General features: G+C 51.7%; 3 protein-coding genes across 3 annotated transcripts in view; 1 reads left to right on the top strand and 2 right to left on the bottom strand.

The window, feature by feature from the left end:
• Window positions 1-1,201: 1,201 nt before the first annotated feature.
• LOC100899897 (acyl-coenzyme A synthetase ACSM3, mitochondrial) lies at window positions 1,202-2,988 on the bottom strand. Its single transcript, XM_003746865.2, has one exon. It carries the CDS (start codon window positions 2,942-2,944, stop codon window positions 1,202-1,204), a length of 1,743 nt encoding a protein of 580 aa, XP_003746913.1. The 5' UTR covers window positions 2,945-2,988.
• Window positions 2,989-14,218: 11,230 nt separating this feature from the next.
• Window positions 14,219-15,707, bottom strand: LOC100899479 (peroxisomal membrane protein PEX16-like). Its single transcript, XM_003746862.2, has one exon. The coding sequence runs from the start codon at window positions 15,521-15,523 to the stop codon at window positions 14,519-14,521; it is 1,005 nt and encodes a 334-aa protein (XP_003746910.1). The 5' UTR covers window positions 15,524-15,707; the 3' UTR covers window positions 14,219-14,518.
• A 586-nt stretch (window positions 15,708-16,293) lies between these two features.
• The window catches only part of wal (electron transfer flavoprotein subunit alpha wal), a 1,642-nt gene continuing 1,177 nt past the window's right edge, over window positions 16,294-16,758 (top strand). The window contains exon 1 of the mRNA XM_003746861.2: window positions 16,294-16,398. Within this exon, the coding sequence (XP_003746909.1) occupies window positions 16,294-16,398 (105 nt within the window). The remainder of the gene's footprint in view (window positions 16,399-16,758) is intronic.

Genomic DNA, 16,758 nt, shown 5'->3' with positions numbered 1-16,758 from the left:
ATACGTTTTTATATATATAGATGATCGATGCCATGCGAGAGATGAGGCTTTTTCCTCCATGGCAACACGATTGTCGACCTCCATTCAGCGGGATCGTGGAACTTTCACAACATCGCAGGAGATGGGATCGGATTCGAGGCGGGCTATCATCGGTCCGATAATCACGGGAGAGTCGTCGACGCCGGCGTCGTTCCCAAAGACTTCCCGGTCCCGTCAAGAGATAACCAAAGGTGCTGCTATCGGTCATTTACTGCAGTCTCAATGGCGGGATCAATTGTTGGGCATGGATTCCCGCGGGAACGGACGGGACGTCGAGGTGGAAGACCACTCTGCGGAAATCGGACTCGGTGTTTCCCTCACGTCGGAACGCTTTCCGGAGGTATTCGTGTCATTATAGGGTTCTTTTTCCGAAAGTCGTGCTCGGGAAAACATTTGACGAAAAATCAATCGCTCGAAGTTTATTCCTCGTCAAGAAGAGCGGAGCCTGGGAGCGGTCCAATCGAATCGCGAGACGCTCACCTTCCGAGTTCGGCTCTTCGGCAAGAGTCATCCGCTCGACCGAAGGCGAATTCGGGTCACATTTCACGGGTCTAGCTATCATCCAAGGCTGTTTACCTCAAAACAAGCCACTCAAACAGCATCGTGCAATCGCTGGAGCTCAGATGACAACAAAGAGACTCAAAGAGGAGAAAAAGAAGCAGGTATATTGATCCACATGCAAGGCTAATTCGATCGCTAAAACATTGTCTTCAGAGGGTGGCGCGGGCGCACGGCGAAAGAGGGTCTTATCGTTTCTTCCGGTTGACGAGGTGAACTGCACCTGCTCCGAACAACGCGATATCCAAATAGCCATAATATCTAGCTGCCTCGGAGGCGGAGTGAGCCGACCGACCGATCAGCCGAGTCCTGTCGCCAGTCATCCAGCAAGTCAGTCAGAGCCATTGTGCGACCCCGGTCTGGTGACAAACGATCTAGCTTCGAATCGGTCCCGCTCAGGATACTTCAAGCGTAAAATCAATGAGAACATGACCGGGGAGAGATTATTGCAGGTGCTGAGTGAGTGCGTGCTGCTCCAGGTAATCCGTTGAGTTATCGATTTCGAGGCCTTGACTTCGTCCGAAGATCCAAGTGACTCCGTCCGAAGATCCAACTCACTTCGGGAGGGACAACACTTTTGCGTCATGTGTAATTTCAGAGCGCATCAAGCTCCGCGACGCTCTCTTTCCATCTCCCGCAGAAGGTTCCGTTGAATTTTACCTCCGATGTTCTTCGGCAACGACTTGACGAACTCTATCTGTCTCGGATATTTGTACGGTGCTGTTTTCCTCCGCACGAAGGCCTGGATATCCGCGATCAGCTCTTGGGGGTCGTGGTTCAAATAATTGTCGTTGAGAACGATGAAAGCCTTGATCACTTCAAATCTCTGCGGATCAGGAACTCCGATAACACCCGATTCAAGCACAGCGTCATGCTCCAGGAGCACGCTTTCCACTTCAAAAGGTCCGATCCGGTAACCCGACGACGTTATAACGTCATCGGAGCGGCTCACGAACCGAAGATAACCGTCTTCGTCCGCGCACACTTTATCTCCCGTGAGATAGAAATCGTTTTTGAACGCCGCTGATGTCTTTTCCGGATCTCCTCTGTATCCGCGGAAGAGTCCGAGTGGTCTCCGTGGTGAAACTCGGATGCCCAAATGACCAATTGTTCCTCTCGGGACTGGATTTCCATCATCGTCCAAAACCCGAATGTCGTGCTCCTTCATTGGGGGCCCAACGGAGCCGGGCTTGATCGGCTGGCCTCGAGGCGTTGAGGCGATCAGCATTGTTTCGCTCTGTCCGAACCCTTCGCGAATGTCCACTCCCGTCAATCTTTTCCACGCGCGATACGCTTCCGGATTCAGAGGTTCGCCCGCGCTGAGGCAATCGTTGAGCTTCGGGAATCGGAAGGAGTCGGTCGATCCCGAGTTCGCGAGCATCGTCCGATAAGCCGTAGGAGGAGCGCAGAATTTCGTCACCGGAAACTCCCGCAGAGTCTTCAGGGTGTCCTGAGCCGAGAACCTCGACGAAGTATCGACGAAAACTCCGGCGCCGAAGAGCCACGTCGGAAACGTGGCCCACGCCACTTTCGACCAGCCGGGGTCGGTCATGCACCAATAAATATCGCTGGGTTCGAGACACTGATAGTATTTACCGGTCAACACGTGAGCCAGCGTATAGCTATGAGAGTGTTCCACCATTTTCGGCTTGCCGGTCGTTCCGCTCGTGAAGAAAATCAGGCAGGGATCGTTTTCAGATGTTTGATGACCGTCGAAGTCGTTCGCTGAATCCAATAAAGAGTTAAGGTTCTTCCAGCTTTTCGCTTTTCTCCGTGGGGATATTTTGTGCATGACTTGGGCATCCGCGCAAGCGGAATCGACTTCATCGAGTTTCTCGCTGATCACCACCCTGGGATCGAATCTCGTGATGCGGAGCCTCAAATCCTCGCTCGTTGCCTGGCTGGTCACCAGACAAATTTCGAGTCCGTATCTTATTGCACCCAAGAGTATTGTCCAGAACTCCGAGCATTTTGGCAAACACACCAATAAACGGTCGCCTTTCTCGAGCCCCAAATCTCGGAAAACGCCGGCGATGCGTTTCGAGAGTTCCGAAAGCTCCCGGTATGAATACTTTCGAGACGATGAGCCTTGCTCCACTGTCCATAGTGCCGGAACTCGATCATTTCGGAGCCGATTCTCGCGTTTTGCCCAATATTCGATTATGTCCCGGGCGAAATTGAAGCGTTCCGGCGTCTCGCTGAGGTCCCCGCTGCTGAGTATGTGGTTGATGGTTTCTTCAGGCGCGTACAAACTCTCCGACGAACGTCTTGATGCGAGTTGATTCAGATTCCGTGTGCCGACGCCCGATGAGCGGAGCGCGCGGATCATTCGCTCGAGTCCCCTCATCTTCCGCCACTCAAAGATGTTTGGATTGACCGCTCAAAACGTCATTCTTCGAACAAATACTTTGGAATCGCTCCTTTTGAATGATTCCATGGATGAGGGATGTCGATCCTGGAGTGAGGAGGCTCATGAGAGATAATGCATATGATCGCGATCGCCGTCTGTCCGCATGCTCTGGTCTCCGATGTTTTTGCGAGAGATGGCGGAGACATTATGGAGACGTAGAGTGAAGGTCTCGGTGCAAGGTCAGACAATAGACACTGTTATCGGGAGACCGGACAAAGAGACATGGGGTCCGAGCGCAGACTATGATTGACTCCACCGCCTAAGTGCGCGAGAGAGAAGAGTATCGTTTTTCAGAGTGACTATTTAGAGTCTGGGGAACAGATACCAGTGGGAGAGTGCTAACTCTCGAGATGTTACTTCGTTGCACGTGTCTAATAGTTTATCTTTATGAGCGATTGGCGAGGTAGAGCCGCATGAACGACTCTTTCGATAAAGCCTCCTAGTCACTAGCCACCATAGTATCCTAGCGTACTGCCGTATCATTCGGTGGACGCCCTCTCAGACCTTTAATTATTGGAACGAAAGCTGAAACACTGAAAATCTGCTCGTCCAATGAGTCCAGTGGAATCAGATCTCCCATTGAGCTCGGTGAATCGCTGCCTGGGTGGAATAAAAGGTTATATATAAGACGAGAAGACGACCAACATAGAATGGTACACTCTTTATTCATGTCCTGCATGAGAGTCGGATATATTAGGGCAAAATCTGTGCGGGAGCTAACTATTTGGATTTCGGGCGAATTAAATCGTCAGAGATGTCGGACCGTTTGTTCGCAGCCGGCGATGGTGGGGAAACCCCAGCCGCGGGGAAGATATGAATTAGCTGCGATGAGGAACTGCGTGGAAATTATCATCGATTGATCCCGAGTCGTCGATGCTGATTTCACGGCCAACCTCCGACCGCATGCTCGCAGCCAGAGCCTGCAATATCCTTCGCATCCCAATACTTGGCATAATTGCAGGGGCTCACCGGTCTGTAAACAAGCAGATCGCCATTCGATTGAATTTCTTTCACTTTCACCCGCGTCCGATTCGATCACACTATCAGGCAACTCCTTAGTTAGCGGGATGAAGCAATTCTCGCTTCCTCGAGTTACTCAATTGCAACAGCTTGGGTGTTTGCTTGGATTTTTCGCAAAATTCGGGCATCGGCTCATCCGATTCTCGCACCTTGTCCCGGTAAAAAACCTCAGTCTTCATGATTCGGATGGTTACTGCTCACCGCCAGCTATTCGGCTGCGAACTTCCCCAGCTTTGTCGCTACTCCTGGTAATTTAAGTTTTCTCACTCGGCGGCAATGTATCGTCTGTTTTCTTTCTTCTTCCTTGAGTTTCCCATGAGAAAACGCTTCCGTTCGACGCATCAGCGTGGCTCCATGTGGAAAGATAGTGCGATTCATATAGGCACTTGTGAAACGTCTTGAAACCGCGAATATCGACTTTCGACACTTGTCCGCTTCCTGTGATAGAAAACAAGCAGTCTTCCGTTTGTGGCTCCTCGAAGTGGTCTTGGTATCCGAAGTCTAGTCTAATTATTCTCGAATATCAGATTCGAGCTTTGAATGCCGCTGAGAGTTACTGGCTCTCCGAACAGGGTGATATTGAGCCCCCATAAGGAAGCGGCACGATCGAATTCGAACGGGATGCTTCCCGTCGTTATCTGATACAGATGGAAGTTTGAATAGAATTCTAGACCTTCCGTTTTCACAGTCACGGTCGCCAGACGCCATTGGACGAATTGCGAAATGGTAAGCAGACCCGCTTTAGCCGCTTGAATTGGCTGAGCGTTTATCAGCAACACCGGAAAGAAAAAGTATCATTCATGCTCAACGTCTTCCTTCATAGCTCGCGAAAGGCAAGGCGCCATGTTCACCACCGCTCGCCGGTATAACAAATCCAGCCACGAAAAAGCCCGGTGAGGACTCCGCCATCGATGGGAAGGGCCAAAGCTCAATTGCCGAGGCCGACCGATATTTTTGTGGGAGGATTAAGGTTGTCAATCGAAAAGCAAAGCTCAGGTATTAGTCGGAAATCGAGAGGGTACACTAGCGAACACCGCTTCACTGATTTGCCGCTTATGCGTTGGGAGCACGAGATAAGTACAAATAATACAATTATTATTATTATTAGGTAGTTCCGAAGGAGTCACCCATCAACGCCTCCAGTAGGAACAGGAATGCACAGTTCCGAACGTCGTGAGCGCGAGAGCGTCGAAAACAGAACCCCTTTGGATCGGAGAGAGTCAGGAATACTTATCCAATTAGAAAAACGAGACTATCGAGTTGAAAGTTCGGGCAATCGCTTCGGCTCTGATTCCGACGAGTCGACAGTACGGCTCGCGTGACCCTCACCACTCATCAATCTAATCAGTAAAACTCACGGTAGATGATGCGGAAGTTTAGGGGTCAAGACTACCAAGCCTTTGGGTCCCTCCTTGGAGATATGGATCGGTACAGGCATGGGGATCACGTGAATTGACTTGATCAGCTTCGGCAGATACTTTTTGATTTTCTTGTGCGCCACCTAGAGGGATGGGCAGAGTATTAGACCTCCGATTCCAATTTTTCCCGACGATGAGCTGCTGTAGAAGGTGCGAATCGACGGAGCGTGAGCCCTGGGGGAGCCTGGTATTTCAGGCTCCGATTTCCGGAATGGGGAAAAAACTCCAGACCCACCTTCAGGGCAATGACGTGCTTGATGCCCTCGAGGTGTTTTTGAGCCTCTACCCCAGCGTCAAGGAACGTCAACACTGCCAGCACCGACAAAAGGACCACTGCCAGGGGCGAACCCTTCATCCTGGATTACCCAGAGCCTGTTATCCGACTGGAATAGAAGCTCACTTATTTTCACGGCACCACATCATGAACTTCACTTGAGATCGTATTGGATGAATCACATTCACACAGGTGCAAGGGTGCATGAAAAAGCATCCGAGCTGAGCTCACCTTGTCCAACGGTTCGAACGCGGAGGACCGCGCGATGTGGCGGCGCCAGCTCAGTTGACCGGGTGGGTTGTTGTTACAACGGACCCTTAGCTTAGCAGGCCCATGACGGTAACAGCAAACATAATAGCACGCTCTGCCCTTACCACGGTTTCGACACCATGGAGCCGCCATCGCTGCCACCACTGCCTCCGTCGTCGCGGGCGCCGTCTGACGACCCCCATAGGGATCCCGCGCGCTAATGACCCCAGTGGCGGCAGCGGCGCCAAATCGAATGGGTGATTTAAACTGGGATGCACCCTTGCCTTGTTTCACCTTGTCTGGAGCGGCGGGCGCGTGTCTACATCGCTTTGCCCGTCCGTCTGAATGTCCGCCGCCCCGGAATCCCGCATTGTCTTTACTTCCGTCGATTGTCGCGCCCTAGACTGAGAAGAATAGGAACAGCTCTTCGGAAGGCTGTGTTCAAATTACTCCCGAGTCCAAGTAGGTATTTGTCTTGGATATCGATGGAGCTCCGCCGATTCGCGCAATGTCTTTGTCGAATCCGTCGGGATCCGCCCCACGATGAGCTCGTTGAGAATCTGTGTACCTTGTTCGCTTGCTTTGGCTCGCTGATGCTCGGACCGTGAAGGTAATCGATCCTGTGGATCGCACAGATCGTTGAAAACGCCCGATCTGGATTTGACCAAGGGTTTTCCGTCGGACCCGGCGAAAACACGGTCATTCATCATCGACCCAAAGTGACGACATGAACGACGACTCCACGACAGCGACTCGGGTAGTTTAATGCGCGAATAGCAGCTCAATATAATATGAAGCCTAGTGTTCCCAGCGAAACCCTGTCCTTTCTCCGTTTCGGAGTTCTGCAGCATCAGTGTATGTTTGCTCGACCCGTACGCATTCTATGATCATCTTTTCAGCACCTCTCCCACTACGCGCGCCGGAAGGCCGGCGTACGCGGCCGCAGTCGATTTCACCCAAGCGGACGATTACATCACTAAATCGATCTGCCTACCGGTGATAATGTGATCCGTCCCGGTTATCGCTACATTTTTTCCATTACAACCTTGTTTAAAACGCTTATATACTCCTCGAAAATAACTCCGCGGAACACTGATTTCGGACATTGAATTCGTGAGACGAAGCCAATGGATGCTCTGCTAGCCGTGTAGGGACTGATAGAAGCTGCTCGCGTGAATCCCGGAACACGGTGTGGATCCGAAAAGGAAACCGAACTCGCGATAAAACGATACAGCGACAAGAATTGCGGTAATCAAGATGAATAATTCAACAATAACTCGACTGAACAAATATGATAAGATCCCTGATGTTCCCGTCTGTCCGGACGAATTCGGAATGAATTACGTGAATCGGCAGCGAACACATCCCACCGAAGGCCCGTCCTGATAACTGAGGTTGGCTCAGTTCCGCCGTCGCTGAGGAAACCCATCGAAAGTTAAAATCAAAGAAGCTACGTTGCCGTCCTCACGGTATCATTGCGTTTTCGAGGGGCTTCCGAGACCGGGAAGATCCGGAGTTCGGGTTCAGAGTTGAACGATACGAGTAGCACGAACTACGTGACGAGAAATTTTCAAAGTTTCATCCGTCGTATGCTGCTGCCAAAGTCCCGCGTTGGTAGTAGGGGAGCAGCAGCTGCTGTTGTTGCGGCGGCGGCGGCGGCTGCTGCCGCTACCGCGACCGTCATTCGCTACTTCAGAAGTTAACTCCCAGACAGTCGACTCGGAAACTTGCGGTCAGGAATGTGTGGAATGCCTCACTCCCATTTCGCTAGCCACCGAGCCATGGTCCCAGCAAGCACCACGAAATGTCGTCCCCTCCTTCCTTCCCCTTCGTACTTCCCTAACGGTCCCTCGCCATCGCATGACGTCTCCCCACAGAGTCCGTTTCTCGAGCTATGATGTCATTTGCCAAAACTCACCTCGATGCCTCGCTGTCGTTATCGTCAGCACGAACATTGCAAAATTGGAGCGTCAAGCTACGACACTCCTCCAATCGAAATGCAGCCTCGCGACTAGCGTGTCGACTGAGCGCAGCATCAGGATTTGAAGAGCTTTTCCGAACAGCAAACGTGCGAAAATTATCCCGATGAAACGATTCCCGGCTATCGACATGGCGACGCCCGCGATTTTTCAGCCAGTTTGAGACATTCCCTGGCGGTGATGACCTCTGGATTGATCCGGAGAGGGGCAGAATAGGAGACGTCAAGAGGGAATGGTGCAGGCTCGCCACGTAATGCGATGGGGGCCGACTGGATCGGAATGGGGACTCGCAACCTAAGTCCAAGAGCCCTCGTAGTCGTAGCGGCTTTCTTCCCGGGCTCGTGGTATGGAAGTAAGCAGAAGGATGCCGTCGATGAAATTCGCTGTCTGTCTGTCTGTCTGTCCGACTGACTGGACAACATGGACGAGACTTGAATCCACTACCCTCAATCGGTCGAACGTCCTGAATTAGCCCCAGCGAAACGCCACGATGTTATTCGTAGCCGAAAAAGAATCCGCCTCTGAGAACATGCGTCAGTTTGACAGATGAGTCTTCCGGAATCAGCCCTGGGATCGAGCTTTTGTTTTCGTTACTGTGATATTAGCGAGGAAAAAACACGATTGCCCGGGAATTTTCGCGCTCTCATCGCGTGAAAAATTCGAATCAACGAGATGAGATGAGCGCGCTGACCAAAACTGACATGATGCGGGCGGGTTGAGCCAAACAGAGAAAAATGAGTCCATAGAAGGATTACTGTCTGATTTCCCTCCACGATTTTATTCGAGAAAGACTTGAGCGCAGCCGAGCTCCTCCCGAACGAGCTTCTTGGCAGAAGGAGCAAGGTCCAAGGGGGAACTCGAAACAACAATCATGAGGCAGCGAACAAGTTTGCAATTAGTTTGCAACAAGTTTACAAGTTTGATTATTCCTTATATTTTGGCCTCAATCGGGAAACTCTCATTCCCATCGCAAGCATTCCCAGAGCGTTCCCCTGAAGTTCACTGTCCCCTGTTCAGGGAGGATATTCCACGTCCCGGCGGCGTCGAACAATGGCACTGCACAACACATCATCGCACGCACGGAGTTCACGGTCAATTTGTTTCACGCCTTATAAGAAATAGATTGGGTAGGCTTCCGAGCAAACCTCACTTGTACACACACGAGCTTTGAAAAACGAGACACAGACCGGCGCTAATACGGAAGATGAAAAAAAGTCAAGGCTCACGATGGAGAGAACTAATGAAACGGCAAATCAATGACATTCCGTCCGATGCGCCGTCGGAAACTGTTGCGGAAGCTGAAGGGTGGAGTCTCTCGGGGAGAAGCATACACCAATGGATTCCCTTTGGCATCGGAGATCATGAGCGCTTCCCTCACTGGCCAATCCTGGTTCATGGCGCCGGCGTACACCATCGGGTCGCGACGGTTGGACCTATCTTTCTTCTTGTACGTCGCCGGTGCTCCGAAAAGACGCGATTCGTGACCCTGATGCGGATCTTCCTCGCGAGGATTTTCTTGGTGGTCCGGGAATCTCGGTTGGTACAGATCGTGCGGAACATGATTCGGAAGGCGATTCTGCTGCTTGCGGAAATTCGTTGAAGCGAAGTGATGGGGTGCGGGAGGTTTCCTCCGCGGCTCATGAAGTTGCTGCTTGAGAGCTCGGTCGTTCGAGACATGGAGCTCGATCTGAGGTGGAACATGATGGCTGGCTTCAGGGGGACCGGTGTCTCTGTGGTAATACACGGCATGAGAGTTCGGTCCGTGTGCATTGAGGTTATCGGCGGCTCGATGAGGTGGAGGCCTTCGATGTTGGAGCCCAGTGCTCTCCGGTCGGATCATGAGGAAGTGACGGCGATCGTGATTTCCGCCAGGATTCACGGAGTTACCGTATCTGGGAGGCTCCCGCTGCTCTCGATCCTGACTTTGATCAAAGATATTGATATTGCCGATATTGTGAACAAGGTGGTTATCCTGAGGTGCGGGGGCCTGTGGAGGACTTTCGTGCTGGTCCTGGCTCAGGAGAGGTTGCACGTGAGTTTGCGGTGGCATGAAGGGACAATTCTTCGAGCTCTCGCTCTCCGGTTCGTGGAACATCTTAACGTGAGCGTATTGGGGTCGAGGTTTCACTGACGAAACTCGGATGAAGGTGTGGTCTTCGTCTTCGTAGAGAATCTCTTTTTTGTACGGGCCCCCGAAATACTCGGCATAGCTCGAAAAGGGTCTCTTGTGATATTTCTTGAAGGATCCGTCTTTCACGACAACGTATTTCACTTTTGAATGAGCTCTCGATTTTTTCGTGTTGTACTTCGGCATTTCGTGAGAGTCGCCATTTAGCTCGGCACTGTTGGAAAGAGATTTCAATCAGAAATTATCCGACAAGGGTTCTGCCATTGCTATTCCGTGAACTCTCCACAGGGGCAGAGACATAAGCGGAGATTTTCGACGTCAACCGTATCCGGTGTCCATCACTGACACGACTCCAGACACTCACCTTTCTTGTAGCTCGGAGGGCGAAGTTATTTTCAGAATATCCGGATTTCCTCCCTGGTATCTCCTCGGAGGAGTGCGGGACACCGACAAAATTATGGGCACATTTTTCACTTGTTGGAAGGCTTTGAGCAGCGTCATTTGTTCGTTTCCGTCGCAGACATCGGGCGCCGAGATACTCCATAGGAGGAAATACGTCGTCAGGCGGAAGAGCCACATAGCGACTATTGATGGAACATAATCCTAGGACGTGAAAATTCCTCTCGTCCCGATTCTGGCTCGCAGTCAGTCCAGCACGTTGCTCTAAGCAGAGTGATACTGATACTGGATTCGCAACTCCGAGAACTCAGATGCTCAAACCACCGAAGTTCTTGCCAGTGTTTAACAAGTTCTCACCCACTTGACCGCCCACTCATCCATCCATCCATCCGTCCCTCCGGTCCTCCACCTGCTGCTTATCCACCCGAGCAGCTCGGTGTGCCAGATATGTATTCTGTTCCGCTCGAGCCTTCGGAAAGGGATCTTCATTGCCTCGGTCAGCTCATGCGGTTCCGCGGAAAGCTAAGTGAAACCGACGTTGCTAAATAACATCGGAGCAAATCAAATGAAAGTTGCTTCTTGCTCATCTTCCCTCCGACGTGCCGTCCCGCAGGCGCATGGGAATTCCCAGCCAAGATCTCTCCCCAGCCCTGTTCGTCTTCTTTGTTCAAATCATCATCAAGAACTATGACACAGACAGACGTCTGACTACGGAACAGGACGTTTATGCAGGTATCCGACGGATAATTGCGTCTCTGTTTGTTCTCAAACCCAAAACTCTCTTTCCTCGTCTGTCATGGCCGCGAGCATCCGGTCCAAGGACTGTAATCCGTCGGACTCACTCAGCATCAGAAGATTTTGGAAGCATCGACGCTAGACCCGGCGCGGATTGATCGTGAATTGCCTCCGAGAGGTACCCGAGGAGCCAGGATATGAGATATAATGTCGGACGAAAGTATTCTGCACAGTCTGTTCGGAGCTCGCCGGTCAGAAACCAATCGAGGCGAAGGAGCGTTCTCCTGATATATTGCGGCACTTTTCCAATAAGAGACGCTCCCAGTCAGCCGACAGAACAACTATGAACGTAATACCAGGGGGCGGCAGATGAGAAGGAGCTGCAGGATGGGGATCAAAGACAGACCGAGGGCATTGTGGCAGACCCTGGCGTAGACTCGGGATGATCATTCCTTCCTGGAGCTGCCAACGACCGAAGACTCATCGATCGATACATCAGGAGTGAAGCTGAGCGGGGGTAAAGGAAGTTCAGGCGTTCGTGTTCCAATCGGAGATCGTGATATCCAGGCGCCCGGGATCTTATCCGGTCGATGCCGGTACTTCGTAGCAGCCACCGCGAACTCACCAATCAAGATTATATTGGGGAACTTCACGCTTTTGTCTCAGAACGGCCAAGTGCCGACTTGGAGCGAGAATTTCCCCCGAAACTGTTCAGAAGACACAGACAGCATTTGGACCGCGAACACTTCTCGTCTGCTTTCCCGTCGAGAAGTCCCTGATTCAGCAGCACCAAAGTTTATAGCGGAGCGTTCCGCTGTACGGCTTTGGTGAAGAATTGCGTCCCGCATAGGTAGTTCAAAAGCGGGAAAATCCGTTTTCCTCAATTTTTATCAGAAAATAGATGTTGGAAACAGTCCGGGAGGATAAACGTCTCAAATTCGGATTGCTCCTAATTTTAAATCTAAGAAGTTTTTGGAGACTCGTCGATTGCGGGAGATATCGGGAACGGCGCCGGCGAAAGCAAAGCCGTTATATCGGGCAAGACTTCACCTGGCGTTCGTCCATATCCCTGCTGCTCCCCGAAGCACTCTCCCGCCTGCCGGAGGGGTGCTGTCGGAATGCTCTACAGATATCGCGTTCGCTATTCCACGCTTGGAAAACAGATTCGGTAGTGTACGCTACGTAGGGACGGCCCGTGCCGGGACTACGATGGTCCAGAAATGGGAGTCGGAAGTGATTCGGAAGTTGAAGCGAAGGCGACCGACTCGAAAACCAGCCTCCCGGAACAACGAGGGAAGCCGCGCGGTGCAGCATCAGCTGCAACAGATCCGCTACCGTTGTTCGGCACAGCTCTCAGCGCTGTCGATAGCGAGTGCAATGTGGGTGACACCAGATATTAGTTTTCTTATATCGTCTTCTTCCTATCTATCTCCCTCTGGGTGTGTGTGTGCGTGCGTCTGCGAGTGGATGTGCGTCTGTGTGAGAGTGTGTAGAAACAGATCAGCTACGTTGGTATTGGAAAGAGGAGTGGAGGGATCGCGCCCCTCTCGCTCGGCCGATGTCACCCCAAAAAATCCCTCCTCGTCCCTCGCACTAGGATCCGGGAGTGATTTGCTGACAAACAAGCAAATTCCTACGGCCCTTTACGTCGAACGGGGGAGAGGGGCGTGTACGAGCGCCGGAACGGAGGACGTTACGAGGACAGCAGCGCTAGGAGAGCTAATACACCAGAGCCGACTCGAAAAAGACACACGTCGGGAGTGCTTTCGTCTGGCAACATCCCCCTACAACGCTCAGCCCACCTCTCTATACGCCCAAGGCGGTAGCCAACGCCTCCTCCCTGCCCCTGCAGTCGCTAGCAACCAAACATACAAAGTGTGGAATGCAACAAGAAAGCACAACGGCAGCAGCGGCAACGACAACAACGACAACACAGGCAACATCACCGACTCGGTGCGCTTCTTGTGTTCTTCTCAGGACCTCAGCCGATGAGAATGCAGAAAATACCGCTCTCTACTCCCTCTTCTCTTCGGAGCAGCTTCGATCTGTGCTCACGGCAGCTGCAGCCTTCGGAGAGGACGCGAAAAGTTCGGTACGCGTCCCTTAAAGAATTACCATCCTGTCAAAAACATAATGCGGGGAGATCGTCACTCTGAGAAAAGATTCTCACCGGTCGGTCGATCCATCCGGAACACGAACTTCCAGCTCACTTTTGAGCCCTGAAACTGTGCGCCGAGCCGCAAATAACGTTTAAAGACCGATCATGGACTTATACATGTCATCGTATTGAACAACAGCCGATTTATTAGAGCGGAATAATCGAGATTCGCCGAACGAGGACCTTTACAAAATCTTTCCAGAGTTTCTCCGCCAGGCAACGGGCTTGAGGATTCCCGATAATAATTCGTCCGGATTCGGAATCGGCGAATTCCAAGCGGAGGGACAGGTCTCACGTAGCTATTCGAATTGTTTACTCCTTCCATTGGTGATTGCACTTCATATTACAGCACTTGTAAAATGTGGTCATGGGTTCGTCGGCGCTCCTAGTTTGCATTTGTCTGAAGAAGGCACGCGGATGCTCGCACTTGGGACATGCTTCCTCTGTCGAGTCTACGTTGGCCCAGGCGGCTGTCGAGCCGAGGATGTCATCTATCGGCTTCAAGCGAGGATAGGTTCTCTTCGAAATACATTGTCGGATCTGATATACGTAGGGACAGGTGGGGCAGACGAATTTGAAAGCTTCTGACCCTTCTTCGGCCGACAACATATTCGCGCATCTCGGGCAGAATAATAACATCGCGACGAGTCGGTCACCTATACCCCCTCCTCAGACGAGGGAGACTTCTTACTCGGGAGCCTCAGCGCCTTAAACGCCCCACGGAACACGGAGGTCTCATCTGGAATGCCGTTCGTCTGGTTAGCCGATTGCTCCATGCCGCTAATTTCCTGACAGTGAGCCAGGCATAGAATGACATGGGACATTTAGCGTCTGGATATGTTAAATTAGGAAAATACTCGGAATCACCCGCTCTCTAAAGAACTAGCTATACTCTTCGATAGTGTCACATAGATAGGAAATTGTTTCGAGCCCATCTTCAAATCCTAAGCAATCCGGTACGGATACGGCTCATGAAAATGGAATCATTCAAATAATTGTCTGGAGAACCGCGTCAAATACTGAGAATTTGAGCTGTACACAATCACATCAGAATTATTGTACATAGCGTTTGGCAAAGTTGGCTAGGGAAAGAGGTCAAAATATATATAAATAATATAATATTATAAATATATCTCCCGTCGTTCATACTATCAGTGGCTCCCCCACGTCCTGAAGTAGGTTGTTTCTAATTCATTGAGCTCGTATTCAACGAATTGGTCGAGGAAAGTGATGAATGGGAACATGTCGAAAATGCCCTGTTTCAATGATTGGAGTTTCGATTTCACATGCGTCTCGTACAAAGGAGCTCGCAGGAAGTACTCGGCCAGACCCCGTGCTCTTCTGGAGAGCTCGATTTTCTCTGGTTTCTGGAGCTGTTTCGTGCCCTGCTGCATCTGCTGTATGCTCAATGCGTCCATTCCCAGAGCGATGAGGAAAGGTTTCCACGACTTCGTGCCGAAAAGTTTCATGGCGAAGAGGTGCGCCATTGGCGTCATAAGGTACATAACCTCGCCGATGAGCTGCGGTCCTTGGAGTTCGGTCGGCACGAATGAGAACTTCTCTTCCATCTGCTCCATGGGATCGACTTTCTTCGTTTCGCACCAACGCCGTTTATTCAGCGGGGGCGTGGCGGCCAGCGTCCGAACCTCGCGTCCCGATTTCAAGGTGAAGGTCGCCTGAGCTCTCTTCTCGTGGCGGAGAGACCGCAACTTGGAGGCGTATTCCAGGTCTTGGCCGCGCTCCAAGGGCGGTACGGGAGTTTTCATTGACATTCCCTGTTTGAAGTGGAACAGGAGGACGGCACGGATCACGGTTTTCGCCGTCTGAATGAAAGCAATCATCGACCACCGGTACGCGTCGCCGCTCGCAAAGAAAGTGATCTTCTCCAGGAAACACTGGAGATAGTCCAAGGCCTGGAGAATGGTCTTCAGGGTCGAAACTACCTGCACTGCGCTTATCGGAAGCGCATGATGCCGTCTGAGAATGATGTCGTGGGCAAGCTGCACGAGCTTCGCCGACGCTCGCATGCCCTCATTGAAGATCTCCCAGCCTCCATGTACTCGCCAGAAGGTGAAAATTTCGATCACTGCCTCGACCTGCTTCGCAGCGATCGGGTTTTTCTCGACGAATTCCCTGTATCGAGAGAGGACCGACATTGTTGACGACGACACAGATGACGTGGGTGAGGAACTCGAAGAAACCGGCGGTGATCCTCAATGGAGTCTCGGTGGAAAAGGCACACAATCACAATCGAGACTGAGTCCTCGAACGACTGAATTGACGGCTCGGATCTTCCACGAGCCGAGCTCCGAATATTCTCCGTGCTCAATCACTCGATCCCGTCATGGAGCCATTGTACGAGGAAATTTCCGTGAAGACCGAACAGAGAACGTTTTCGAAGCTTGAGCAACCCGTCAAAATGGAGTTGCTACTGATTTCGAATTTCCAGCGGAAGAAGAGTCTTCACCGATTGTTGCGCTTGAATGGGTGGATCGGTATATTGGGCTCGAAACGATCGGATCAACTCTCCGGACTCACCTAAATACTCGAGGAATCAGACCGCCTCTCGGTTCTAAGCTCTCGATGTTTGAGATCGTGGCGGAAAAGGCGACTTGTTTTGGCGGAGAAAAGTTCGTCTGCTCTTCACAATCATCCGCAGCACCAGGCAACGAGTGAGAAAGAGAGAAAAGATCATAGAGTTGGAGGACTTTGTGAGAAGCAAGACTCTGTGGGTGAGCTCTTGGAATTTAAGAGGTGAGCGATTGTTCGGATTCTGCCCCGGCGTGCGTTGAAATCTCGAGAGCAAGCTAGTCACGTTAAGAATTTCCCTCTTTGGGATTTCCTCGAGCTCGGTCCTAGTGCGGAGTTTCGCTGAGCGGATAGACAGCTCGGCTGTACGAGCTCTCGGCCCTCGAACGACGCAAATATGACGATATTTTTGGCTGTCGTGCGGATGAGGTCCCAATCGCTCATGGCTGAGCTTGTCGGGAACTACGCATACGGTGAGCGGAGCTGCCCGAGTGACGCAACCGTGGGTATTTCTGAAACGAGTCCGAGACCACTGCCGGTTCACCAGATTCTGGAGAGCGGCGCTTCTTGGACTTTGGACCATGCCCCTGTATCATTGGTCGGAACGAGGAAATGTCGACTCATTCTCCTTGGAAATCGGTTCAAGTGAATTAATGCCTATGAGACTTCCACGACTTCCGGGAGAAGGAAATTCATTCCTCTAGTTGTGGGGGCTCCCCGGAGTCGGCAGATTCCTCGAGCGAGAGAGGAGCTCGAGCCCTCCATGTGCGGCAACGGCTCCCGCGGTCCCTTTGCTTGTCGAGGGTCGAGTTCCAATCCAATCGCCTCCGGTAGATTCCATGCCGTAGGAAGCAGAACTCGA

Source organism: Galendromus occidentalis, unplaced genomic scaffold, assembly GCF_000255335.2.
Source record: "Galendromus occidentalis unplaced genomic scaffold, Mocc_1.1 scf7180000077504, whole genome shotgun sequence".
Lineage (NCBI taxonomy): Eukaryota > Metazoa > Arthropoda > Arachnida > Mesostigmata > Phytoseiidae > Galendromus > Galendromus occidentalis.
Note: the sequence above shows the minus strand (reverse complement) of the source record. Positions and strands in the feature narration are given on the sequence as shown.